At 39.6% G+C, this 27351-nt stretch overlaps 1 protein-coding gene across 1 annotated transcript in view; it reads right to left on the bottom strand.

The window, feature by feature from the left end:
- Window positions 1-27008, bottom strand: part of CALCR (calcitonin receptor) — a gene marked incomplete at both ends in the record, with an annotated part of 152494 nt that extends 125486 nt beyond the window's left edge. The window contains one exon of the mRNA XM_084209024.1: window positions 26965-27008. Coding sequence (XP_084065150.1) covers window positions 26965-27008 — 44 coding nt within the window. The remainder of the gene's footprint in view (window positions 1-26964) is intronic.
- Between the last annotated feature and the right edge of the window lie 343 nt (window positions 27009-27351).

Genomic DNA, 27351 nt, shown 5'->3' with positions numbered 1-27351 from the left:
ATCCAGCAATTCTTGGGAGAGCTCTAAATCAGCTGAGGAGAAGAGTGTGCCAGAGGCTTCTCCAACAGTTTGGAAGTATGGTGGTATCTCTGTGATTGGGAATGTAACCTGAAATACACACACACACTTACAAAGCCTTAAAACTCTGAGTTACTTATAGGAGAGAACTGCATAAAGACCACTCAGATATGCATTTTTTAATGGGGTCAGAGAGCCACTGGAGTGTGGTATGTTTAATCTGGCTCAGTTGCTAATGAGGGTAAAGCCAAATGAGAGGCTTGTTTAAGTACAGCATGTTGACTAGGAGCCTTAATTCCAATCTTTCAGGATTTTTCTGCCATGTAAAGGCAGTTACCCACAAAAAGACTAATTGTATGCTAGAATGACAAGTCTTTAATCTTTATTCAAATTTTTGGCCAAAGGAAAATAATTATTTCACTGAAGTCTTTTGGCTTTCCATTGGAAAGTGTCATGATTCCATTAGGATATTTTTTTCTTTTTTGTGGCAACACATGGGGGAAAAGAATTATCATGTTATTTCTGCTGCTATACTGAGATGGCATACTTTAGTCTGATTCCTCAGACAATTTTCTGTAGCTGCCTGAGCTGCTAGATGGTCTCATGTAAACTGAGTCTGCAATGCCCCCATTCATATTTTCCTCTATCAGCTAATTAATACCATTCAATAAATGATTAAAAAATATTATAGGTTCAATTTAAAATGCCTTGTATCTGCCTAACATTTCTTATTTGGGATACTTTTGAACTTTTTATTCCCTATAAACTTCTGGCTATGTTCTAAATTAACAAAATTTTTCACAACAGGAATCTATTGCTGAACATCTTTATAACCCTATTTTTCTTACTCCTCAGATGAAACAAAAAAATGGAAATTAACACACCTCAAAATTATTGATTCTATTGTAACATTATACATTGTTTAAAATATTATTGTTGCTATACCTATGACAGTTTAGAAAAGTCAAATAAGGTTCATATTTTCAGCCCAAATGATTTTTCTCTTCGAATAATATTAACACCAATACTAAATTATTAGCTAGTACAGAAATAGTACTGCAAAGTTTACCTACATAAAGACGCACATATCATTTGGAGGACAGACCAGAAGACATCAGAATTGACAAAGGTGATAAAATTTTACTCACAGAACTTCCAACAGTCTATTAAGTACATTGGTCACATGCCTTCTTTCACCACAAGGAATAACTGACAGGCTTGAGGTGATGAAATTATTTGTGTAAAGTGATAAAGCAAGTCAAATCTAAATCATGTTACTCTTAATCCCAATCAGATGTGCTGGCATCCAGTATATGCACTATCTATGTAAGCACACAAAGGTCATAAGGAAGAAAACAACTGCACACATTTAGCTAGTCATTAATGACAATTTTTATTGGATTCTGACATATTAAGTTCATCAAAGTAACTTTTTTTCCTCTGGAGTTTCAGAAGGACATGAGCAAAAACTTGTACAGAAATCTTTTTGTCTGTGCTGCCCATGACCCATACATTTAAAAAAAAAGAATGAAAAATCTTTCACCGTGGTAAATTTAACATGTTGTGCCTTTTATTATGAAGATATGTTCATTTCATTGATACCACTATGCATAATGCAAATCTTTCACAATGCCTGCAGATTCTTTTAGTATTCTTCTCAGGGCAACAATAATAAGCACCAGGATAATTATAAGGGACACAAGTTTTACACGAGTAGTAGTTGTCATTAGAGAAATACAGGCTACAGGGCCTCTTGATACTCCAATAACATTACACACAGTACAAAATGTCAAACATTTTGCTACATATTCCCTAGAGAATCTTCTTAAAATCAGGTTGCATTAGATATTCTGAATTTATTAATTTTGCCTTCCTATGTATTAAATTATCCTTATACAGCTCCTTTTCATCCTATGATGGGATTTTAGGAAACTATTCCCACATTCTGTTAATGCCATTTCAAAAAATTAGTTTGCAATCAAACACTCAGTCAAACCTGAGTGCAAATGCTACTACTGAGAAGTCTCTATCACAGTCACAATAAATTAAACCAGCAGAATTTGCTGAGGAAAAAGTTGTTCTTATTATCAAACTGAAAATGAAGAATTCTGTCAAGCTAGCAGGAAGTATAGCTATAACCCTAAATGTGATGATTACTTCTTCAGACAGTTGTACACAGAACTGCTTTAACTACACCATTGCTCCTGTGTGTCATAAATATTGAGAAAAAATTGTCAATTTCTGAGAATTTTTTCTATGCAGCCATTACATTAACAACCAACATTATATCTCAACATTAAACACGCTTACATAGTCTGGATTTGAAAATCTGAACTACTCATCCCCTAAGTATTTTACTGCATGATATTAATTCAATAAATGGTCAATAAATTGTATTTAAGACTAAGTTTTGATGCACCATCAAAAGGAAGCTTTGGGTAATATGAAATGTTTTAATTCTAATTGTACTGATTATAAGCTAGGATATAGTCAGGCTCCCACTCCCCACCTTGCATTAATAACAGTATCCTATTTTTCAAGGCTGAGGATGTCCTGTGTAAGTAGTGCAGAAATATGATTAATGAATAACTCTGTACTAACATTTTAGAAAAGAATACACTCAAAAATCCATGTGTGAAACTGGTCACCACAACAAAAGTGTTCTCCAGGTTTGTTGTTTTGGTTTGTGTTTTTTGGTAAAAATCAGAGTCATGCCCTTGTAAGTGTGAGGGCACAGTTTACAAAAAAGCACCACTGAAACATTCTAAGCATATTTTTGTTATTTTATTATAATTTATCCTAAGAAGTTAATGTTAATTTAATCTGTAATTAGACTGCAGTAACCAAAAAATATTGTGGAGTTGTAATGCTTTATATCACAAGAACAGAATGCAGTATAGATGCAATAAAATGCTTTATAATGGAGCTAACAAGTAAAAGAATAAAGGAAAAGCAGACTAGAAGGGAGAGACTGGAGTCCATAAAATATAAGCTACACATGATGATTAGGAGTCCACAGAATGAAGAAGACCTATTCATGTAGTCATCTACATGAATACAACATATAGGCATGCATGACAGGCTGGAAAGGGATGTGTGGGGCACACACTGGTCCTCAAATTAGGGACCAAATGGTCATATGGAAAGCAACCTGTTCACACACATCCCTTCACTTCTGAATAACATTGTCTTTTTGAAATGGAAAGAAAGCCAGTGGTGTTTGAGTTGTTATCAACTCAATCAGTTATAAGCCTACAAAAATACCTTTTGCAATGTCCCATAGCAATATACAACATGCAAACTACTAACAAGTTATCTACACTGTTGAAGTGAAGCCTTTGCAGATGACTGCTGACTCCAAACTGAGAAGTACAAAAAGCCAAAGCATACTGAAACCATCAGGTAGGAAGGATCTTTTCTGTTTCTTTGTTATTTCTATTGTTTTTTTTTCATTTCTATAATTTGGAAAATTTCTCACATTAGTCATAGTCTGAAAGGGGCAAGATCTTCAGTTTCACGCCCTAAAAATGTTGACATTTACTATCCCCATTTTTCTGACATTCAGTAAATTCACCAGTGTGAGTTTAAAACTACTTTCCAGATGCTAGAAATGAGCACAACAGAAAAGTCATTCTGGTTGATTACTGTTTTGAAATTATCCACTTTCCTCCTAATACAGATCAGTGGTAGCCAACACTCCCCTTTCCACAGCAGGGAGAAAAGCATCCATCAAACCCAGCAGTGACTTCAGTGGGATTTGTCTTTCCATCACATGAGCAGTCTGCTTCCTCATTAGCCGGGGTACCTGCAGCACCCTGGGAATTCAAAGCACTCTGCACAGCTCAGCTCCACCACTGACTCACAAAGTCAGGGAGTGCTGTGGCTTGCAGACCTTTGAGCAGTACATCAGATTAAAATAAAATGCCCTGCCTCCTTATATTTGTTTATTTTTATACTATAAATATAGTTAAGTTCACTGGTGAGCTTTTGAGTTCACCTTCACTTCACTATGAGTGATTTAGTTCCCCTGCAAGCAAAGTCAAACCAGAGATAATGGGAAGATCAGCATTGTGCCATATCTGCCTGGTAGCCATGCATGGGTTAATTCTGGTGACTTCAAGACCCAGAGAATCTTCAGCAAACCACCTAAAGGGGAGGTAAAGCCTAGTACACAAAGTTAAATGTATAACCCAATTTTAGCAGAATATGCAGTCATATTTCAAGCTTGTATTATTGTACAGGAGAGCTAAAGAGCATATTAACTTCCCTCTAGTGAGCCTAATTTCATTTTCAACTGCTTTTCCTCACTTCAAATTTGCAATTCAATGCAATCAATTTCACTTTGGTTAAACAGTTTAATGTGCTCTAATAAAAACAGGCAATTGATATTCTAATTCTGTTGTATTGAAACTAGCACTGTATTATGAACACACATGACAAAATATAGCAAGTACTATGGCAGCTACTTAAGGACTTTTTTTCTTCAGTTGTTTGTATGAGATATAACAGCAGCCTTTATTGCACTTTTAATTTCTAAGGGCTAGAAGGTACTTTATTAATTACACCTTTAAATACCAAATAATCCTAATTTTTGTTTCTGAGATACACAAGGGTAATCTTCCAACACTTACAGCAGTATCATATCATAATTTAAGGACAAGTAAATACTTTTTGTGCACTAAACGTTTCTGGGTTCTGCTGACAGGATCTTGTTCAGCAGGGGTTCTAGTTTTATTGATGCTGCATGGAGAAAGACTATATACAGGTGCAATAGAATTGAAATATCTGGATTTGATAATTTTTTAGAAAATCTTTTCTGAGGAAGTCTCAAAAGCTTCCTGACTTCTATTGACTGGAACAGAGGAAGCCAGGGGAGGAATGCAGTGTTTTCTAAATTTTTGTTGTGTATTTTGTTGTGGTGCTGGAAATCATTTTATACAGCATAGTTATGTGTCTAAATAATCCCACAAATAAATAAACAAACAGAAACACTGAGTAATGTCCTTAGTTACCATTAACTAATGAGCAGAATCTTGTTTTTGACTGTTCTCTGTGTTTAGTCATCAAACACACCTGCAGCATTGGTTCAGTTTTGATTCTGGACAAAGACTATCATCTAAGAAAACACCCATTACACTATTGTGTTCCTTGCTGACTTTCCAGCATGATTTCAATAATCTTGAAGCTTATAAGTATTGAAATCTGATGAAATCACCATCTGATACATCAGATGTCACATCATGCCAGTCTTTTACCTTCTGGGGCTTGACCTTTCTTGACACATTTTCATTAATGGCAGAGGCATTCTCACTGAAAAGGGCTGAAGAAACATGGAGCACTAAAATGCCCCAAGGAAACCTGAGTGTCCCCATCCCTTAATGCATTTGGATAAATCCCTTAATTTGTGTGTTTGAAACCAGATCTTCTGAGAATCTAAATCTTGACTCCCACTCTAATTTTCCAAACAAATTTTCTGATGCATTCCTTTGTTGCCCTCAGAAATTATGAAAGCTCATGAAAACGTCAAATAGGAATAGATTTAGAGTTAGTTTACTTGTCTGGCTTTTTTCCAGGCAGATCATTATATTCAAGGCAAAGGTTTTTGAATTACATTTGCAAATGTGAGCAGGATCACCTTCAGAAGGATTAGTGGATTTGCATTGATGAAATATTGCAATACACAAGACATGTAATTATTAGTCTCAGAGTTGATACTTCTCTCCCTTACAAGTGCTACCTGCTAGCATTGATTCAGTATTTTTTCTTCTGAATTAAGGCCAGATTAATTATCTTACAGAAAGCCAAGCTTATTTATGAATCAATTACCTCCTATGTGTGTTTTATGCTCTTATTTTTCTTCATTTCTCAATAAATGAGAAGTATTAAATTTGGACAAACATTTTTACAGATCAGTTGGTAGGCAGGCAACAATGACAGTATTGAATTATTTCCATAGAAATGAGCTCATTACCTCTGTCTGTTTGTGGCAAAATAGTTTTAAAATGTGTTTTGCATATGTGTTGCCAATCTGGTAGGCAGAGATAGTTTCAGGAAATGTAATTAATAGATAAACATGAAACCAAGTATGGGCACAAAACAGTTGCACTCCAAACTGCTCAGTTATTTTGTTAACTTATCCCTTGTCTAATTCTTGATCAATAAATCAAGAATAACATCGATAATTTTTTCTCAGAATCGCCCACTCTGGGTATTTCACTGGATTTTTAAGAACTTTTCTCATCTATGCTGGTTTTAGCGGTGATTTCAGCTGAAGCACAATTAGATCCTGAGGGCTTGTCCAAATATCAAGTCAGGTATGTGAGCAGAAATCACATAAATCAAGCCTAAAAAAGGAGCATGACATACCCAAGTTGGTATAGCAATCAATAATTATTAAACACCTATGTTTTTTTCATATTGTGACTATGTCACAATATGAAAAAAAAATATGCACTCGCTCAAGCAAATATTCACCTCTTCAAACCACACATTGCTTTGCAACTTCACCATCAATAATTCTCTTCCCTGAGTCAAGACCACATCAGTTTCAGTAAAAAGCAACAGAAAGGTGCTTCAAGTTAGTAAGTTCAAAAGCTAAACCAGGATCAAATATTAATTATAAAGCAGAAGTTGCTACACACGTGAGGTTTGCTTTCTTTTTACAAGTTTTATACTTTAAAGGACATAAAGGAGGACACAAATTTGGGGGGCATTTACAAACAAACAGAATAGAAAAAAACCCTACTGGATAGCCAAACACCAATACAGCAATCCTGCCACAAATCTATCTGGGGTATCACCAAATACAGATGTAATCTAAAGAAATATTACCATCAGGCTAATAGTAGCAGAGAAAAGGCCATAAAAGGGTCTTCACAGTGGTTTTTTTGATCAGCTTATCCAGTGCAGCTATTTATTGTGACCCATTACAAGACTCAACCTTCAGGACTGAGCTGTCTAGAGAGACTTTTGCCAACTTGATGACCCATACCTATTTATACATTCTCTTTCAACTTCATCAACATACAATTTAAAAAAAATTGTTTTAAAAGTAAATCTCAGACTTTCCATGTACTTGCTCCAGTCCATCTTCTGGATCTCTTCCATACTTTCTCTTTTAATATTGGGATTTCTTTTGAATCCATGTTTTCTTCTACTATCTAATAACTATGTCTGCCATAACTTCTTTATTTGTACTGGACAATACTGTGTCAAAAGCCTGCTTGACTCATCCTACTGTCTCTTTTCCTGCCCTCTCAGTCTCTCAGCTTTACTCACACTTCTGTTTTCAAACTTTATCTATAAAAAACTTTTCCTTCCTGATTATAGCCCCTAATTTCATTCAGTGCTTGCTATAATTCCTTAATTAACTCACTATATAATTAAACTTTGCTGCATTTTCTGAAACATCTGCCACAAAAGAAGTGCTCCAAATAAACTTGTAGTATTACTGAATATGTTGCTATAAACGACAGTCTCTCATACAATTATCTCTGTTTCTATCCACATGGAGTCCATCTTTCTCTTGGCTTAGCTGGTAAATCTTCTGGGATGGGAACAGTGTTTTGGTCTGGTGTTTGAAGAGCCCTGAAGAGCAGGTTTCACCTACTCTGAGACAGTTAAAGAAACTTTAATAATTCATAGGGGTAAATGTTCCCTATAGAATCTGACATAACTAATTCTGCATTGAGGAATTCAATAATTTTTCCTTTCTCCAAACTGGACCTCAGTTTGCTTAAATATGGGGGGAGTCTGTCCTACAGACGCTTACTGGCAAGCAATAAAGTTCCCTACATGACCCTCCTTGGGAACCTGCTCAGCAATGTTGGGCTCTGCACCCTTCAGCCAGATCTAGGACCAAGGTGTAACATTTGAAGACGTGAAACATCCCTGGGGGCTGTGTGAGCACAGCTCTCCATGCCTGCACAGTAAGCTGTGAGGGAGGCACTGAACAGGCTGCTGATTTGTTAAACAATGGCCACAGAGCTCAAGTTATGATTACAGACAGTCCTTGCTGCCAGACACCTACTGCTGTAACATCAGCAAGGAAGATGAGTCACTAAAGCAACTTGAGCATCACTGAGCAAGGGCTGAGACAAATATCTTTGTCTGCTGCAATGATCTATGCTGTGACACCTAAGAGGGCACTGCCTTGGGGTGTTCTCTGCTTTATTCTCTCTCTCCCCCACTCAATATCAATCTCAAATATTGAAACTCCATTCCTCCTGTAATTTCAAAGGAAGAAGGAATTTTGCCCCTTCACCTTCCTCCAGCAGGCTGCTTATTTCAGAAGGCTATCAGTCTATCCAGGCCTGAAACATTATTTACTGGGGTCCTTCCCCTGGTGGTACTAATTCAGCTCCTCTGATATTTTCCAGACAGCAGCAGCAGATTTATAAATTGCCTTGATTCATACACTGCCACTCGCACTCTGAAGGGTGGGTATGATCCTATCCTATGATTTTCAGCCTGGTACAACCTGGGAAAGTCATGGTTGGCAGCAGATAAACAGAGATGATCTGTCTGCAGACTCAGGAAGATGACTTTGCACTTCACATTTGGTTAGAAAAGTACCCTTGTAGTCCTCAGACATATTCATCTAATGGGGTACTACTTTTTGACAATTGCACCAAAAAAAGTTTTCTTATACTTTTGTTTTAGATGGAATTTTCTAGCTCTGGAAATATTGTTTCTATTTATATGTTTACCAGCAATAATCCATATCCTTTTTTTACTTTTGTCTTTTTGGACATTTTCCCTGGGATAGATTGTCCCAGGCAAAGTAGTCAGGGATGGAAGAAGCTATAGAGGTGGACTCTTTAATTGGAGTGTACATGAAAAGCACAACACTGAGTGCACACATATAGAAAATATAAAAACAGCTGTATTCCCCTTAAAACAACATCTTCAAAATGATTTTGGATTAAATATATATTCAGAACAAATAACGGAAGAAATGAAATAGGCCAGTATCTTAAACTCACTTTTTTTAAACTTCACCTCTCAGTGACCTCTCAATCTGATGTAAATTGACAATATAATTGATTTATTACAGTACCAGGACTTGTAGATGCAACTAGACCAGTTGCAGATTGGCAGAGGACACTATGGCATCTTTATCCCCATGTCAGCTCACAAACCTCAGAATGGTAAATTGCAGGAAAATGTTCAAACCCCCCCTCTATGTTCCATTTGATACAGATCTGTCAATCCTATTCTGTGCAAAGACAGCTTGGGAACTAATGAGACTTGTTCAGCTACCAAGTGTATTTATTTCAGATTCTGCATTACTGAGTGGCTGAGAACTTTTTTGTTGGTCTTGTTTCCAGCCACAATGAACTTCTGCTGCTTTTCTCCTCCAAGCAAGGCAGACCTTCAAGCAGACCAGGAGGTGAAGCTTGAGTTGAAGAACAGCTCTTTGGAAACACTGCCTCAAGACATCCCCAGATATCCCTGGCTACTCGACATCCTGACCCACTACATGTTTCTGAACAAGTTAAGGAGATTTGTTTTCCACCTTCAATCAGCCTCTGAATTATCTGTGTGCTTTTAGACAATGGATCTGTGTGCTTTAACTGAATGGGTAGCTGGCGCCTGATACTGATGTCCTGTGCCAAGCATTAACAGCCCAAAGCATGTGCTTGTCCAAACTACCTCTGATGGCATCATTCTCATGTAGAACTGTGTGCAAACACTGGAGGGTTTGTGAACGCACAGACTGACCCAGCTATCATGAGCATTATTTCTTAGGAAGGAAAAAATGGATACATTCCAAAAATGAGCAAGATGTAACAGAGGCAAATTAAATGCTGATTATAAGATGTCACAGTTTTGGGCATCAATTGCTCAAATGTAAATACAATATCCTATCCACCACGTTCTGGAAACAAGTCTTTAATTTAAACCAGAACCCTCAAGTCAGAAAACACAGAGGGATTTCAGTAGGTGCTGTGAACATGTAGCTCATTGTAAACTCCCTCAGAAACTTGCTCTGAACCAATGAGGGAAAACACTTTCTCCCTCTCTTTCTTCCATTTAGATTCCTAAACAGAGATTTTTTTGAAGCTTGGAAATGCCAAATTTCAGAGCCTTGAATAGAAGTCCTCACAACAACATAACTTCTGCATGTGCCAATTCTGCGATAATCTATTCAAATTCTGCAGAAAAAAAAATGCATTTAACTAAAAAAACCACCAAACAACCTCAACCCAAACCAACTGATGCCAGCACTGTGTTAAAAGGATGCCACCTACCGGGCACCTCATCAACCTCCATCCAGCAAGTCATCTGGAGAGGGAGATGAAGTAGGTCTGACAAAACTGAAAAAGACTGCTTGCTAGGGTAGCTCCCTAAAACTGGACTAAGAAAATTTAAAATTAAAACCTCTCAGTGCTCCTTAAGCTTGGGGTTTCCCACAAACGCAGGGTTTTCTTTCTTTTCTGTCAGCTTTCTCTTGCCTCTTTTTTTCTCTTGTAGTAGTAGTAGCAGCAGCAGCAATAGCCATATTTCATGAGCATTTATTCTTTTCTTTTCCTATTAACTATTTCCCCCTGGTGCGCCTATTCCTGATGAGAAGGCTGCATCTTAAAATCTGTTTACCATTCTTTTTGTTCTCCTCCATTAGGCTAACAGGTACTGTGCAGGCTTTCCATTGAAAATGGAACAATTAAACAATTAAAAAATGCAATATAGGCACACACATGCAGAGATTTGCACACAAGAAAACAGGATGGATTTAATATCAAGTTTTAGGGGAAAATCAAGCTTTGCTTTAGGCTCTGCTTTAGGTATGGCCAAAAAGAAAAGTTTAAAAAGAAGTTTCAGCTTTGAGTTTGTATTTCCTGGGTTTGTGAGATTATTTCAGTCCTGTTATTTAATTGTTCAGCCACTACATTCTGCCTCAAATATTGGGTTTCCTTGTTATTTAAAATATTGTTTTCTAGTAGGAAACTGCCAAGTATACTTATGTCTTACATCCCTTCCAATTGTGGAGTGCAAGATACCGAAAAATCCTCAGAATTGGAATGAGTTTATGGTCTCCATTATTAAACATAAACCTTCAGAAAATTGTGTAGCTGTTGTCCATGTTTTGTTAAAGAGTATTAAAAAACCAGAGGGACATGTTCTCATTTACCACTCAGCTCAATTTATTATATTCTAGCAGAGTTAAAAGACTTTGAAACCAGCATGGATTACATTTATACCTACCTTCTCCAGATTCCTTTTCACTAACAGATTAATGCAAAATAATATTAATTATATAAGTAGATTCTAAGATTTTGTGTTAGATCCTGTTCTCATTTTCACTATCTTCACTGTTTGCTACACTTACAGTACAAAGAGGGCTTCATATGAATCAACTCTTTTCAAGGAAGACTTTAGGCTTTAATATAACAAGTGTGATATACAAGGGGTCACAGAGTTGATTTACTTAGCTTCAAAAGAAGTATCAATATGCCTTCTAAGAGCATCCCTTTTTTTGTAATTGGAAGAAGTATTTGGTGCAGTAACTGATGTGGTAACAGTACAGATGTGCTTTTTATCCACCAACACACAGCTCCTGCTTCTCACCCAAACCAGGCTGTGCCTACTTACCCCGTTCTAACCTCATGCTCCTTGGGAGCTCGATGGTTTTTTGCTATTTCATTCCTTTGACATAGCACAGCATATAGACCATACTTTAAGAGTGTATCTCCTGGCTACAGAAACCCCTAGTTCTACCTAAATAAACAATGTAAATAGATTTCCCTTTTTCTTCTCTAGGGAAAAGTCACATCCCACAAGTTAGCTTGTATACTCAAAAAGTTTGTTGCTTGTCCTGTCTGTTTGGCAGTGCTTCTTCCTTGCTCCTTTTGCCTTAAAATTTCACTTAGGATGAGGATGCTATGGAAAATAGTTTGTGAAATGCTGCTTTAATAAAATTATAAGAAAAAAAATCTAAATTACTGATTTTTAAGAACACCAAACATGCCTTCTCAAACTTTCCACCATCATGCTTTGCCCCTACCCAAGGATTATCCCGAAATATCAAAGACAATTAAGAAGGAGGAAACTGCTCAGGAATAATCATGTAAAAATTAATCAAAATGGAGAAAGAGTAAAGGCAGTTTATGACTAGATAATTCTCTCAAATTGATGTGCGGATATCTGAAGGGGTCTCCAAAAGTCTTTCTATTTTTTTACTTTTAACTAGGAGTTCTTCATACATAATCCTATTGCTTTGGGATTCAGCAGATTTTGAGGAAGCCAGTGTACCAAACAGGATTTCACCAGTATGATATTCCTCTCTTTATAAACAGACATTGACACGGGAATGAAAGCCTATGAAAATTCCACAGTTGCCTTAAAAGTAAAAAAGTATCTTAAGATATTTTTCAGGATCCCCTATTGTAACTACTTTGAATAAGAGATCACATCTTGTATTAGTCCTGTCACAGAAAAACCTGCCCCTGACACATCTCAGTCTCTCTGACAGGATGGCAGTTCTTTCAGCTGTGGGAGCTACCTCATGCCCTAGCACCACTTCATTTCTCTTGCAGTGTGTGAAATATGCTCTTAAAAAATGCCTTAAAAGGAATCAAAGTATGAAGAACAGAGATGTACTTCTTTTATCAGGCTAATGGTAATGACCCACAGAAAAAAATGTAGGTTCTTCATGGACTAACATCAAACCTGAACACTAACAGACTGGCTGTCAGACTGCCACCTTCTTGAAGATTGATGAGCTTTATTCAGCAGCATTAAGATCACTTTAACATTAGCTCTCAAGAGTATTCTATTTAGCTTTCTGAGTGTTTTTTAAGTCTAAGGTACTTAAATTACTGCATTTTTTTCCCTTTCCACCTTTGTTTTTACTAATGGAATAAATTTTTACCAAAGACTCTGTGTTCAGTGATGTTAAAAGATCTTCTAAAGGAAAACATGGCATTGCCTGTAACACTTAACATTTTTGTAGATCACTGGTGTCAACGTGTCATATAAGGTCTCTTCTCTTGGAATTAAGTTCATAAAACCAAATTCATGTAATAAAGTCATAATTAAAGCCTTCTCAGATTATAAAGATAACTCCAAAGTTAGAAACCACTTGCATAACCCTTATTTAGCCTTTTTTTGGTAATGGTTACTACAGTTTTAAATGTTGATTCTCACACTTCTTTTGCCCTTGGAATCCTTCTTCCCTGGGTTTTTAAGGATGAACAGTGCCCACTTAAAGAAAAGTGATTCAAGACTTTATCCCTGGTAGTCAGTGGATCTCATTTATTGTACATACATAAAACCTTTCATGGTAAACAGTTTTATTAATTTCTCTGCATGGCTTTTTCCTTGTTGCTCATTTCTGCAGTATAAATGCTTCACTGACAAATAATTAACCTCCAAACTACTGCTGTTTGGTGAGAGATAACATTATTATGATTCCACAATGTTGTATTGATGGGTTGGCATTTTTTTCCTTAATCAAAGAGGTCTTAAACTTACTACCTGCTTTCAGTAGCTCATCATACACATGGAGGATGAAAAAGCAATATCTAACACATGGAAGGAAAAGCATTTAAAAGTTAGGTGACAGTGAATTGGGCTTTGCATAATGTTGCATAAATGTACATCACTATTGCAATGTCCACAGCTCATGCAGAACATCCTGTAGAGTTTTTTTTCCCATGGAATGTTGCCTTTTATTTCAAAGTAAACTTTGTCTATTTTCTTAATTTCCTAAACCATTTTTTAATTGCACATAAAAGCCTGTTCCTCCTTCAAGTTCTCACAGAGATGACATAATTTCTGCTATTTAGCAGGTGAGTTGCTTACACCACTCTGAATTTAATTTCCTTTGGAGGGATCAGTGCTTTCAGCCCTTTTCCTTTTTTCCATTTTTGGATATGCCTGGATGCCTCCTTTTGAGACCACAGTAATTCCCTGAGTCATAGAATAAAATTGGCTCTAAAGGTCCTCTGGAGATAATCTAAGCTCCCTGCTCAAAGCAGGGCTAACTTCAAAGCTAGATCTGCTTATTCAGAGTCATAGTTTGGATCTCCACAAGGAGGGGAACTCTGCAGCTTCTCTGGGCACTCCAATCCAGCAGAACACTCTCTGCTGTTACCACTCATCTGCTTGCTAACGATTTGGATCTGACTGTGATTTCTAAATGTCCCCAGTATCATGTGATTAACACTATCAGGTTTTAGTGGCATTCACTCTGGTAAGAGTGTGAGACATTCTGCTATTCCAAGACCTTTCTTCTTCGCTATATCATGTGCAAACAATTTACCAGCAGATTTTCTGAAACACTGCCTTCTGGATATAGTGTTGGAAAGCACTAATTAGCTGCTCTCCTTGTCCTATCAGACTTTCCAGTATCAAACTGTGCATCTAACATAATGAATTTGGTTTTTATAGAGGGCCTGGAAGTGATGACATTTAGCATGAGTGGGTTGTTTTGTTCCTGCATGATTGCATGATTGTTCTTGAGTTGATTTGTTCTCGATTCACGGCCTTAAAAATCTTTAATATCTATGCAAACGTGGAATACCCCATCATTTTTCTTCTCTACTGCCATCATCAAGTGCACCCTTTCCCGTGGCTTCTTCACTTTTCTAATTAACATCTTTATTGCCAAGGGGCTCGCAGTGGAAATAGCTGTCACAGAGCAGTGCACTTCTGGTACTGCCTTCTAGGTAGATTCTGCAGCAAGCAGTTGACATCCTCTGTTTTCAAACACACTCATAAACCATTACACAGGACTGCCAGGCCAAATATTCTTTTCCAGATTTTACTGCTTGTAATGTATTTATCAAATTTAATGCATAGCTAACCTTTTGATGCAAAATTATTTCTGCAGGAGTGTGTATCATAGAGATATCTGGATGTTTACTCGTATCTTTGGACTTTTATCTGCATAGGATAAATGTTCTTGTATATTACTAGCCATGTTGTATGCCACAGATTCGATTTTTCCTAAAGTTAGTCCCAAAACTTGTGCCCAGTACTGATGGTCATTTTTATGGCTACTTTTTCTTAATTTATCTTAAAAGATGTATATCTCACCACTATAAATTTCCTTTTTTTAACATCAACATTTCTGCTGGCTGCTTTCCCCAGCAACATTCTTCAGCTGCACACTTTTCACCTTTGATCTCCTCAGTCTGCTTTGCAGTATTTAGCATACATATTCTTAAACACCTGCTTTTCATTTTTCATTTTATGGTACTCCCATGCTCACTGGCAACTTGAGTTTATGGCTCTGGATCATGCTTCTAATGTGAACTTTGGTTGGTGCTCCTCTCTGGAACTGTGCACACAAATGACAGCTGACCCACATTTTGTCATCTATATGTCATCACCTTTACCTGATCTGTATCTTTTATTTTCTAGCTATTCTAGTGGTATTCTAGGATATTCAAGTCTCCTCCACTAACACTCATACTTTTATTTCATTTTTGCCTCTCCTCAGCAAAACCAGCCTATTTTAATCAGTTTCAGCTGGTTGATTCACTCACACCAAAGGACTCAGTAGGTCTTCAGCTTTCCTAAGATTTCTTTGCTCAACAGAGAATTTCTCTCTCTGAAACCATATACCTCAAATTGCTCCAACTGTCTATCCACATTTCCTCTGTCAGCTTCAAAACTTTTGCCTTATAGACCTCTACAAATCTTCTCATCTCTCTGTACAAAATCATATGAGAAGCAGGATCTTTCTCATTCTTTGCCTGAAGTCCAGCAAAAATGAAGATTCCATCAACCAAACCTGTGCATTAAATGAAGCTTTCTTCTTCCAAAAGGTCTACACTTTCAGCCTTTCTCTGTGTGAAGAACACAAAACTTTCTCCAGTTTCTGTTTGTCAGCTTGGTTTAAATTACTACCATAAAGACTGGTACATAGCTTACAGTCTGCAAGTCCTGCTCACACACTGAGTGTGCTGAACTAAAAAGAGTTGCTAAAATTAATTAGCTTCCCAGATAGCTTCTGTACCATACCCACTGAAGCCTGACACAATAAACCCATTACACCAGTGTTTTAACTACACATGGTGAAAATGGCTCATGTGAGAGACCAGAGCCTTTAAACTCTGCTGCAGAAGTTCTTCACCAGAAATCTTCACAGATGTGAGCTGACAGCAGAATATGGGTGAGACTCTGGCAGGTCATGTATGACTGGTGCATTGTCAAGGATAGCGCCTTTCTACTCTGAGCTCCAACATCATGAGCTTTTTTCTGTTGCACTCCTGTCTCCTCTCAGACACTAGCTGTTTCTTCTTACCTCTTTCCACTCTCCATTCTTTCAGTACCAATTACAATTCCTAGTCAGACCTAGTTCCTTCCAAGCTTTCTGCCACTGTAGTTTGAATTTCTTTCCCAGATATTCACTTCCTCCCCTTCTTAAAGCTCTCATTTTCCAGGCTTCATGACTCCAATATATTTAGTGGGGAAGGGGGGGAGGTAATTCTGTCTCTTCCAATGCATCTTCCTCCTAGTGTTCTGATGTCCTGCAGGCTCCTACCCCCAACTAGTCTCTAAATGCCTGTTCATGGAAATGCCAGTTTCTCCCTCAGCATCTAATGTGTTGTACAAGCTTGTCCTTCTCAAATGACTCCTGCCCCAAACTCCACACTCTACTGGTCCTCAGTACTAACTCCTAATTCTGGTATCCTTCTTCTGTGTGTGAAACCAATTCCATTTACCATACTGTTTTGTTCCAATTTTGGTACAAAACAGTACTGTTTCTGGTACTGTTTGTACCAATTCCATTTACCACTCTTCCTGCTTTGTTTTTTTTTTTTTTTGTACTTTAGGCATGTTCTCTTACCTCTCTCTTAGGCAGCACAAACTGGCTTACACTACCTCAAAACTGCGACTGCAGAGGGAAGCTCAAGAAGATCTGGGCTGTACATGTGTGGGTGTGTTCTTACACAAATGTGGAAGGTTCAGTCTTGACTCAGAAGCCATCTACTGCCAAGTCCATTTTCCACTGCATGGTAGCACAAAAACTTCTCAGGCAAAAAGGGCGACCAGAACTTGTGAACGTAAGCAAAGGAATATATCATGCATCCGGAGGAGATCTTCAGAGATTGTGAAAATTATCTGGCTAAAACTTTCCAAATAAATCCAACAGACTGAAGATAGATTTTTTTTTTTTTAATAATAATTATGCACTGTGAAGAAGGTTGTTTTCTCTCCCAATATCTCCTCCAGTCTGTTGCATCCTTGTCCATTCAAACTACGTCTGCTGTTGAGTTCACGACACTTACTATATAACAGTGATATTTAACAATTAAAATACTATTTTAATATAAAAATTTTTATACATAATTAAAATTTTGTTTACTTGCAAAAGTATTTTTATAATGATAGTGAACCAAAGATTTTATTTTTAAACTTCATTCATAATTAATTAATATGTTTAATTTTCACTTCTGAAAAAAATTGAACATTTTTGAAGGTAAAATTAGTTCTGAAATTTCTTAAATTCTACACTGAAGTAATTGGCATACCTAACTTTCTTTTAATATTAAACCTGTGTGATTTCTCCATGTGGAATTACATATCAGCTGAAAAAAAATATAATTCATCACTTTGAGAAACCGCTCATCAGACGTGTTCTTTGATGTGGTTTATGATATGTCTGTAGCATTTGATGATTCACATTGCAGCAAGTAATATACTGAGCATGTGTTGCAAGCTATGTAAATAAGTAGATAAATTATAGGCTTTGATGCTAATTAAGCATCAAAGCAACAAACTGTCCCATTATTTTGCAAGGAGATGGAGATACTCTCAGTTAATATTTGAGGTTCCTCAGGACCCTTTCTGCATACAGTGCGTGCACACCTCCTTCTGGCTTAATCACACTCATTTCTCATGCACTACAGGCCATTAAAGCGCCACTTCTTTTCCTCTTATTAAAGGGGAGGGCTGCTAGTTTAAATGCAAAGATTTGTGTAATTTCTGTCACTGCAGACAACTCAAACAGCTACAACAACAACAAAGTGCTGGAGTGGGTTTGGCTCATTATTCTGCATGAAAATCTGAACAGCAGATGAAAAAGACGTGATAAATTTATTTGGTGGCTACCTACTGGTTTCTCCAGTGATGACCTCTGACTACATCAGGCATTTCACGGGATGAACACTTTTCTTCCAAAGCATTGCAGATCTGATTGCCAATAAAGTCAGCAGGCATTTAAACACTTATAAATCCACACATATTTGTTTTCTTTTCAGTGCTGAAATTACTCCAGTCTTTAGGAAGTATACACTACCAAACACCCTGAGACAATAAAACAAAAATATGCAAGAAAAAACAGCTGACAAGAATATACTGGGTCTGCTTTATCTGTGAGAACATATGGTAACAATGATTATTATTTATTACATGATCCTGCTTCAACCCAAAACGTACTTGGCAACATTTGAACACAGAAGAAAACATTGTATTCTAACACAAAATAGCTCAAAGGCTTAAAAGAGTCAGACCCTTCAGCAATCTGTAGTTGTGGAAATGGCCCCCGAGAACATTAAAGGAAATCGCCATTCACACCATTTGTTCCTCATCACCGAGTTTTAATCAAGACCAGAGCTTAGAGGACTTGCTAAATTCCAAGCAACTTGCTTAATTCCAAGCACTACAACTCTGCACAGTAAGGAGCCTGTGATCAGCTGTCTATGGCTTACTCTTTCAGTTTCTCAATGTTCTTAAACACCCTGAAGCAAAGCCAAAGATTTACCAGAGATTCTCTGAGCTAGTTTGACTAAACTGCTCTTTGAAATGTAAATGGAATTTCCCCTGCTCCAATACAGGTAAATGGAAGACAGTGCCATCTGTTAGTTAATCTGGCATTTTACAGCATAACTTCCCAGTTCATCTCTACCACCAAATGCTCAGGTGCATACAGCATTCAAAACACCTCTTTCTTCTGGGTTTTCCCTTTCCTCCAAGACATTTCACTCTTTAAATTTTGGGTTATTTGATGCAATTTCTACATCCCATACCCTTCAGTCCAGTGTTTCTCCCTCTGCAGCAACAGCACAACTGAGAATAACAGCAGTAAACCTACCTTCCCTTTCTGTATTGTTTTGAAAACAAAAGAAAATGAAGATCCCATTAGGAGCTGGATTGGCTGGTGAGAACAAAAAGAGTTCTCATCCAGAGGGATACAACTTCTAGTCACATAAGGACACTCATCAGTCATAGACACCTTTTTTTACCAAATCCAAAAAACTTCAGCAAGTTTCTCTAAGCAATCCAAGTAGTGAAAGTATGAGCGTCCTCTCTCTCCTGTCCTTCAATTTTTAAGGCTGGATGAGATTGCACACAGCATGTTTAAGAGCATGAAATGCTCACTCTGCTTAGTGAGCTAGTATAGCAAATATGTGCACATAGTAGATGCATGGCAATGTAAGGATCATCTAATATTGTCTGTGTTCATTTTGCTACAATGGATGGCACTAGCCCGCAACATCAAAAGAGCTGTAACTTTGTGAGACAGCATTCATTCCTCTTCCATGAGGAATCACACTTATCCATTAGGAGATGCTTACCATCTGCTTTTTAGCTGGCATATGGCAAATTACACCATCATGTTTCAACAGTCAAAAGGAAGTGAAAAGCAAGAGAGGGGACTAGTGATGAAGCACCTGCACAGTACAGGTAACTAAGACTACAGAACACAAGCTACAGACTGAGGCTACAGGTCACTAAGATTATGTGAACAGAGACATATATCAAATAAAGGTGGAAAAAAAATCACATGGTGATAGGTCTGCTCAAAAGAAGATAGCTTGTGCAAAAGTGAGACATAAAGAGATTTTGTACTGAAGGAAGAGTAAAACATCAGCAGTTTGGCACTGAACCATAATGGGGGTAAATTTAAACAGAAGAATCCTTTTGAGGACTCATGTTGCTTCTTCACAGATCAGAAGCCACATCCAGCTTGGCTTTGAACACTTCCAAGTATGCAGCGCCCGCAACTTCTCTGGGCAACCCATTCTAGTGTCTCACCACTCTTATCTAAAGTTTTTTCCTGTGATACAATCTAAATCTGCCCTCTTTCAGTTTGAAGCCATTCCCCTTTGTCCTATCACTACATACCCTTGTAGAACACCACTCTCCAGCCCTCTTGTTGACCCTTTTTAAGTACTGGAGGGCTGCTATAAGGTCTCTCTCCCTGCTGCTTTCTCTTCTCCAGGCTGAACAGCCCCAACTCTCAGTCTGTCCTCACAGCACAGGTGTTCCAGCCCTCTGATCAATTTCACATTCCTCCTCCGGAACTGCTCCAAGAGGTTCATATCCTTCTTATGTTGGTGGTCCCAGAGCTGGATGCAGCCCTGCAGGTGGAGACTCACAAGAGCAGAACAGAGGGGGAGAATCACCTCCCTTGACCTCCTGCTGCTTTCGGTGCAGCCCCGGACACATCTGACTTTCTGGGCTGTATGAGCACATGACCAGCTCATGTTGAGCTTCTCTCCAACCTGGTATTCTATGATTCCCTTAAATCATGATAGCTAGATTTGCTACAGATAACTGCTCTGGCACACAAAACTTGTAGGGAACTTGTAGAAACAAATAAAATACAAATGAAGAGCTACCTGTGATTTTTCTAAGCAGTTAACACTCATTACTGATATCAGCTGGAGGGAAATCAAGACTAAAAAAAGAGTCATACATCTGCATACATCATATCTTAGATGCTACACTCACTTGAGCTTTGTGATGTTAGATAATGCCTCAGTGCTGCCTGAGAGAAACAGAAGTGGCTAATTCCCTCTATGAATTTATTCAGTCTGTGGTTACCTTTTTCTGTCTTCCATCAAGCTCTAAACAGTGCTCTGAATTACAGCAGTTTTTATTATGTGAGCACTGAAAAGCAAGTAAATATTTCATTATTAAAAACCACAAGCAGAAAATGTAGTTGACCTTTGAAGGGACACTGCCAAATATGGAGTCTCATTCCAGTCACTAATAAAAAGTAAAATAGAAGTTTAGTTAGTTTTTCTTTTACAAGTATATCTCAGCACAGTCTTAATCATGAAGCTTTGACATATTTGTAATGCCAATACTGTATTTTCAGAGGCATGTAATATATTAAATAGAGGTATTTTTAATTGTCAGAGTAATTCTGAGAAGACAACTCTGAAGATGTGGCACAATTCATCTTGACTCAAAAAACCTCCAAATATGTCTGTAAACTTACTTGGCATTGCCTGCAGGATGTTCAATTTCTAGAAGAAATTACCAGAATAAAAATCTTTTTTTTCTAATTGCTGAGGGGCAGTTAGGCATTTTGCAGACCACCCAGGAAGAGAAAGGCATTTCAAACACCTCCTTTTGAATAATAACAATTTTAAAACTCCTTCTTTACCCCAAGATAATGAGGACATCACAAAATAAACACGTCAAAGCCCCCAACATGTTTGCATCATATCTTAATGCTCCTTGAAAGTACATACCATTAGAGCTATCTTGAATAAAATGCAGTGAAACCATAGATTTAAAAATACTGCTTATTTATTTGAATTCATAGAATGTATTATTCATCTAACTCTTGGTAATAGTTAACATTATTCATCCAAAACCACAGGCAAAGTGATTTGGTTCTTATATACACTGCTGGATATGACCAAGAAAGAAACATGTGATGCTGTTTATTTGCTAAACAGGCATCACACGAAACTGCAACATTGAAATGTGACATATTAAACTAAAATGGATGCCTATTTCCAAAAACACTCCTAAGAGTGTGGTGAGAACAGTCATTCTGCCAAATCGGTGTCAGGCCTTCTATATCATAAATGATAAAAAAGCCAGGGTCCAGATGTCACACCATGTCAACTTTCCTGAACCTCACATGATAACTTTGGTAAAAGGAGTATGGCCATCATGTTGAGGTGCAGTAGATAGGGTGCACATACATGAGCTGCATTTTTCAGTTTGTTTTGTGTACAATATTGACACGTAAGAAAATGAGTACTGCACCATCCATCCATCCATCCATCCATCCATCCATCCATCCATCCATCCATCCATCCATCCATCCATTCCCTGGACCCTGGAGTCTTCCTCCCCACATGTTTCCTCAGTCTCTAGTACACAGGTAAATCTGATCCTGGTAGAAAGCCACCTTTCAGGACTACACTCCACCATGTAGCTTGCTAAAACCAGTTCTAGTTCTCCTGTCTCCCATATGATCCTAATTCCAAAGGCACTTTGGGAACTATGGAAAAACATATGGCAGCATATCTCTGATGTGCTTGATATGTACTCTTGTTCCATATCAACTATGACCAATGACTACACTTTCTTCTTACGGCTGAACATCCAAATTTCTTGTACTTCTTTGGTTAAGTGGTAAATCTTTGCAGACATGCATACAAAGCAGCACAAAGAGTCAAAAGGAGCTCACTGCCAGAGGGCAACTACCACCCCCAGGTCCTTCCCATCCTCCTTAACCAACAGTCATCTCAAAATCATGGAGCCAACTGAACAGCTCACAGGCTCTCTGGTAAGGCAAGACCATATCCTTGGTTTGTTCAGAAGATGCCCTGAAGAAAGATTCCTGCGGTATCTGTGGATTCCACCCTGATTAAAAGGTGTCCATCTGAAATGGCTGTAACTACACTTAGCAGGAAACTTGGATTTTCCAGTTGTAGCTTCCAGTGGCTATCAAGCCCAACATTGTTAGCAGTGCTCCTTCTTAACTGAGACATGGACAATTCCCTCTGATGTCGTTATCTCATATTAGGTAGTTCTCAATGTGAGCAATTCAGTGTGTCTCTTCATTTAAGTTACTTCAAAATTCACTCCACTGAAGTGGCTAAAAGCAATGTCAAATGGAAAGTGGGTATAAGAACAAAAACCAGTATAAACCAATGGGCAATTATATGCTGTGCTACGGAAGGCTAATGCTACTAAATATAGAGATTAATACTGGAGAAAATAAGATCAGTGGGAAATAACATACAACCTTAAGGTATTGGTCATTCATTTCTGGGTACCTTTATCAAAGAATCAATTAACATTTAATCTGCTTTAAAGGTGCATAGTCTCCCATTGTAACATACAGAGTATGCATGTTTCAGACCGAGATCATCCGGCCTTTGGCTAGATGTCTTAGACCTTCTCAACTATTTACACTGCAAATTTTTCAAGAGAGGGAATTTAACTCTGTGTGTGTAGTTCTTGGTAGGGAGCTGACTGGATGCCACTCTAACACAAACAATGGTTGGAAGTGCTCAGCATGTAACAGGATCACTCCTGAAAGGCCCAGGTAAATTCTGTGCCTGCATTAATGAGTTTCAATACTGAAAAATGACAACAGTTAAGACCCAAACATTTATTACCAGAAATAAAACAAAACTGAGTTTACCAGCTTTCTACTACATAGAACCAACTATCACTTTCCAAACTGAATTTCACTGTATTTGCTAGCAAAACTTTCAGCCAAGTATAGCTCAATTATTTAATTGCTCATTTTCCCAAAACCTCTATTTGCATGCATTACAAAAAAAACCAAAAAACATAGAAAAGTCTTTTTTCCTATTTAATGATTTTTCAGGAACTTTGAGTCACAATATGCTCTCTCTTCTTCCATTTTCACTTATACAAAACTAGTAGGAATTACTGACAGCTATATTGGTCACACCACTATTATTATGTAACAGGACTTGACTGTAGCTTCTTATAGGTCTACAGATACAGATTTAAAATTAACTGGCTAGGTTTTAAACATTATCCCATTTTATCTCCATCTAGAAGAGAGCTGGAATAAAAAAAAATCATCTAACCTTCTGTAGAACATTGTATTCATGATTAATGAAAATTCTCAACTTTTCCAGATGCTTTTCAAAATCACTCAGCTGTAGACATGCAAAGAAAAAGTTTGCCAAACTAGATTCTGTCAGTTTATGAAGCTAATCCTTGTAAACATATTATTCATTAGTATTTGATTAAGATTTTTAGAAAAGATGTGCCAGTTCATCTCTCAACAAAGCTTATGAACTGCAGAGAACTAAACTGTAATGTGGCTCACTTGTTTGCTGACATTTTTATAGTAGTTCCAATATTTAGCAGTTTACTTTTAAACTTCTTTGCCACAAACAAAATAATCAGAAAATAGTGCCCCCTGTGTTGCTTGAATACCTTGGTTAAAATAAGGTGCACATGCAAACTGCAATCCAACTTTTTTATGAAAAAGTGACTGAGTCTGATGAAACATAAAAACTGGAGTGTAAGACAAATCTGAACTGCCTACTCCTCTTGAATGCACAATACAGTTTATTTTATATAGCTTTTTAAAACAACTGTTAAGACCTGTGTGGCTCTTATCCATGATTCTAAAGCAGTTCTATGTAGAGTTGTTTGAAGTGCCATCATCAGCCAGATTTAAACATTGCCACTTGAATTTCTAAGTGAATTTAGCTGGCTATAAATGATAATGAAGACTTACAGTGAAACCCACTCTGGAGGGGTTAATTGGGATTTTGCCATTTATCTTAACAGGACCAACATCTACCCAAGATTAATGAAGTTTGCATACTCTAATACATGCCAGTAGATACAGAAGCACAGTATTTTAGTTCATTCAGAACCATTTCATGTCAGCTAGCATATGACAACTATAGTAAGCATCAGACTAGTAGCCTAGCAAAAGTTCCCTACCAGCAAAGGTTATCATATGTCTGAAGAAATTACAATGAAGTATTAGCTCTTCTGTATTTAATTTACCTACTTGACAATTATGCCTAGGATTCTGAGAGGAGAATTAAATTCCCTCTTTAGCTCAACACCACCTGCAGTTTGAGCTGTTGGCAGCAAAAGAAATGTCATCCTGGCCAGCCCTGATACACTCAGCCCTAAAGCAGCATAGGGACCCTTTCACTGACCAAACACCAGGGTTCCCCCCACAATATCATCCTTCAACCACTGAAGGGGAAAAGGACCAGAAGCAAGACCTTAATTTCATTCAGTGCCTATAAAAAAGTGAAGGCATTATATTGCTATGTCTTGTTTAATTCATTCTAAACTCCTCTAATCAGACTACTTAACTCTAAAGTGCATAGTCCTGAGAAGAATATCACACACTGCATTACCCTTAAGAAGTTCAAGGGTTGCCAGTGTATGTAAGATTGGCAGTAAGACATCTGTTAGATATCGACAATATTGACTTCAAGAGGTCTTAGGATACACATCTTTCTTTTTATTCTTTTTTATGAATGATTTTTTCATTCATCATTTCAGCTACAATTGCCATTCTGTAACTAAAACAAACCTTCAAGAAAGAAGTTTTTCTTTCCTTCGCAAATTGTCAACTACATTAACCTTGTCAAAAAAACCTACAAGAATGAAATCAATATAGCAATTTAACGACAAAATTGGCAGACACTGTATTGTACTTGGACACATTGAGTAAATAGCCTCATACATCAATCTACCGTCATCAATGGCAATATTCTGAAACCTATTAATGTTGTTTATTACATTTGCGATGTGAAACGCCAAAGTAAGTACAGATATCGGTCCAGCAGATGAAAAATAGCACGGAGATCATATCTGACGTGCCTGAGAAGCACGAACTAGTGACTCAGGTGTCATTTAAACGCGCTGCACTTCCAGCACGGAGAGCGGCTGCTATATAACAGATACGCTACCGGCAGTGACCTGCTCGCCGGTGCAGAAGCCGCAGCGGAAACTCCGGGATCCACCGTGCCCCGTCCCCGCGCTGCGCCCCGACCGCCGGCTCCGGGCAGCGGCGGCCGGCCGTCCCTCGCCCCTTCCCACGGGGTGCACGGCACACGCCACCGCAGCCGGTCGGAGCTCCTGCAACCCACTCCCTCTTCCGCCTCTATTTTTGGGTGCACCGCTAACCAGAGGCTGCGCTCCCCCCGGTACCCCGCTCCTCGCCTGCCCCGCGGGCTCGCCGGACCCCGGCTCGTCTCCCGCCCCACCTGCCCGCGGCCGCTCTCCCGGGGGCGGCGGGTGCTGAAGGGCAGGCGGCGAAGTTGCCGGGACTTACGGTGGCAGCGCTACCGACGCTGGCGCGGCACCTCTCCCGGCCTCCCGTCACCTCGGGCCACCTCCGCGGCGGCTCCGCGCCCGCACCGGAGCAGCCCGGCCGCCCCTTCACTCCTCGGAGGGGCGCATGGCGCTGCCCGCTCCCCGACACCCGCCCGGTGGGTCCCCGCGTTCCGGAGGGGGCGGACAGGCACTAGCCAGGGTCGAGCCCCTCCGGCGGGGCTGCGCCTCGGGAAGCATCTGCCTCCTCTCTCCCGCGACGCGCCCACTCCCCGCTCCACCCCGGGCGCGGCGGGGCTTCGCGCCGACGTCGGTGCGGGGCGGCCGGAGCCCGCCCGGCGGCGGCGGCAGCGCCTCCCCCGCCCCCGCCTCCCCGCGGCTCCCGGCGCTGCTGCCGGCGGGGCGGCCGTGCCGGAGCCGGCGCTGCGGGGGCGGCGGGAGCGGGGCCATGCGGCGCTCCCGACACAGCGCCTGAGGAACGGGGGGTCCTGCCGCGCCCCCATGCCCCTCGTCCCCGCGGGGGAGGCGGGGGCGGCAGCCCGGCCGACCGCTCTTTGTACCGCAGGTCCCTTCCGTGCGGGGCCGGGAGGTCCCGGCCCTCCGTCGGCCGGGCTCTAATCGCAGCGAGGGCGCCCCGCCGGAGTTCGGACCCTGAGATGTCAGAGGCCCGGCCGGCAACCTCGCCTCCTCCTCCTCCTCCTCTTGGAGGATCCGAGCCAGCGTTGAGCTTCTATCGCGAGCATCTTTTGGAGAGGAAAGCCGGGGGAATGTGTGGCGTGGAGCGCGGGACCCCTGCGATCCGGCACCTGGGCGGGTGGGGCGCTGCCCCCGCAGCGGATCGAGGGTTGGTGGGGCCCCTGCCCGCCCCTGGGATGCTGTACCGCGTCCTCCCGTCCGCCCCGTCTCCTCTGATGCTCTTCCAGCTTGCATGAACCATCTACCTACCGTCCGCCAAGCGGGGGAGGATGAACAAGAGGTGGCCGCAGCATTCATCCGACGGCACAGTCATCTAAATTGCCGTTTCTGCTCCAGAAGTCATGTAAACGTTTTAAAGTAACTAACTTTAAGAAGAGGCCGAGAAAGTCCTTTTCCCAAGCACCTCTGGTCACCTCCTCAGGAAAGCAGACCCCAGCTAGAAGGGCATCCAGGGGCAATTGAGCCAACACCCCGCGGAAGAGCGTCGAGTGGTGGTGCATGAAGTAGTGCAGGGGAGCACTTTTCTGCTATGACTGTTGCAAGCTGCCCAATATTTAAATATCCAGAGAGCTACAGTGAGGGTGGGAGCCGGAGCGAACGCGCGGTGATTCACCTCAGCACTCCTGACATGTCAGT

Source organism: Fringilla coelebs (assembly GCF_963513975.1).
Source record: "Fringilla coelebs genome assembly, chromosome: 1".
In the NCBI taxonomy this organism is placed as follows: domain Eukaryota; kingdom Metazoa; phylum Chordata; class Aves; order Passeriformes; family Fringillidae; genus Fringilla; species Fringilla coelebs.
This window is presented reverse-complemented; position numbering and strand designations above follow the sequence as displayed.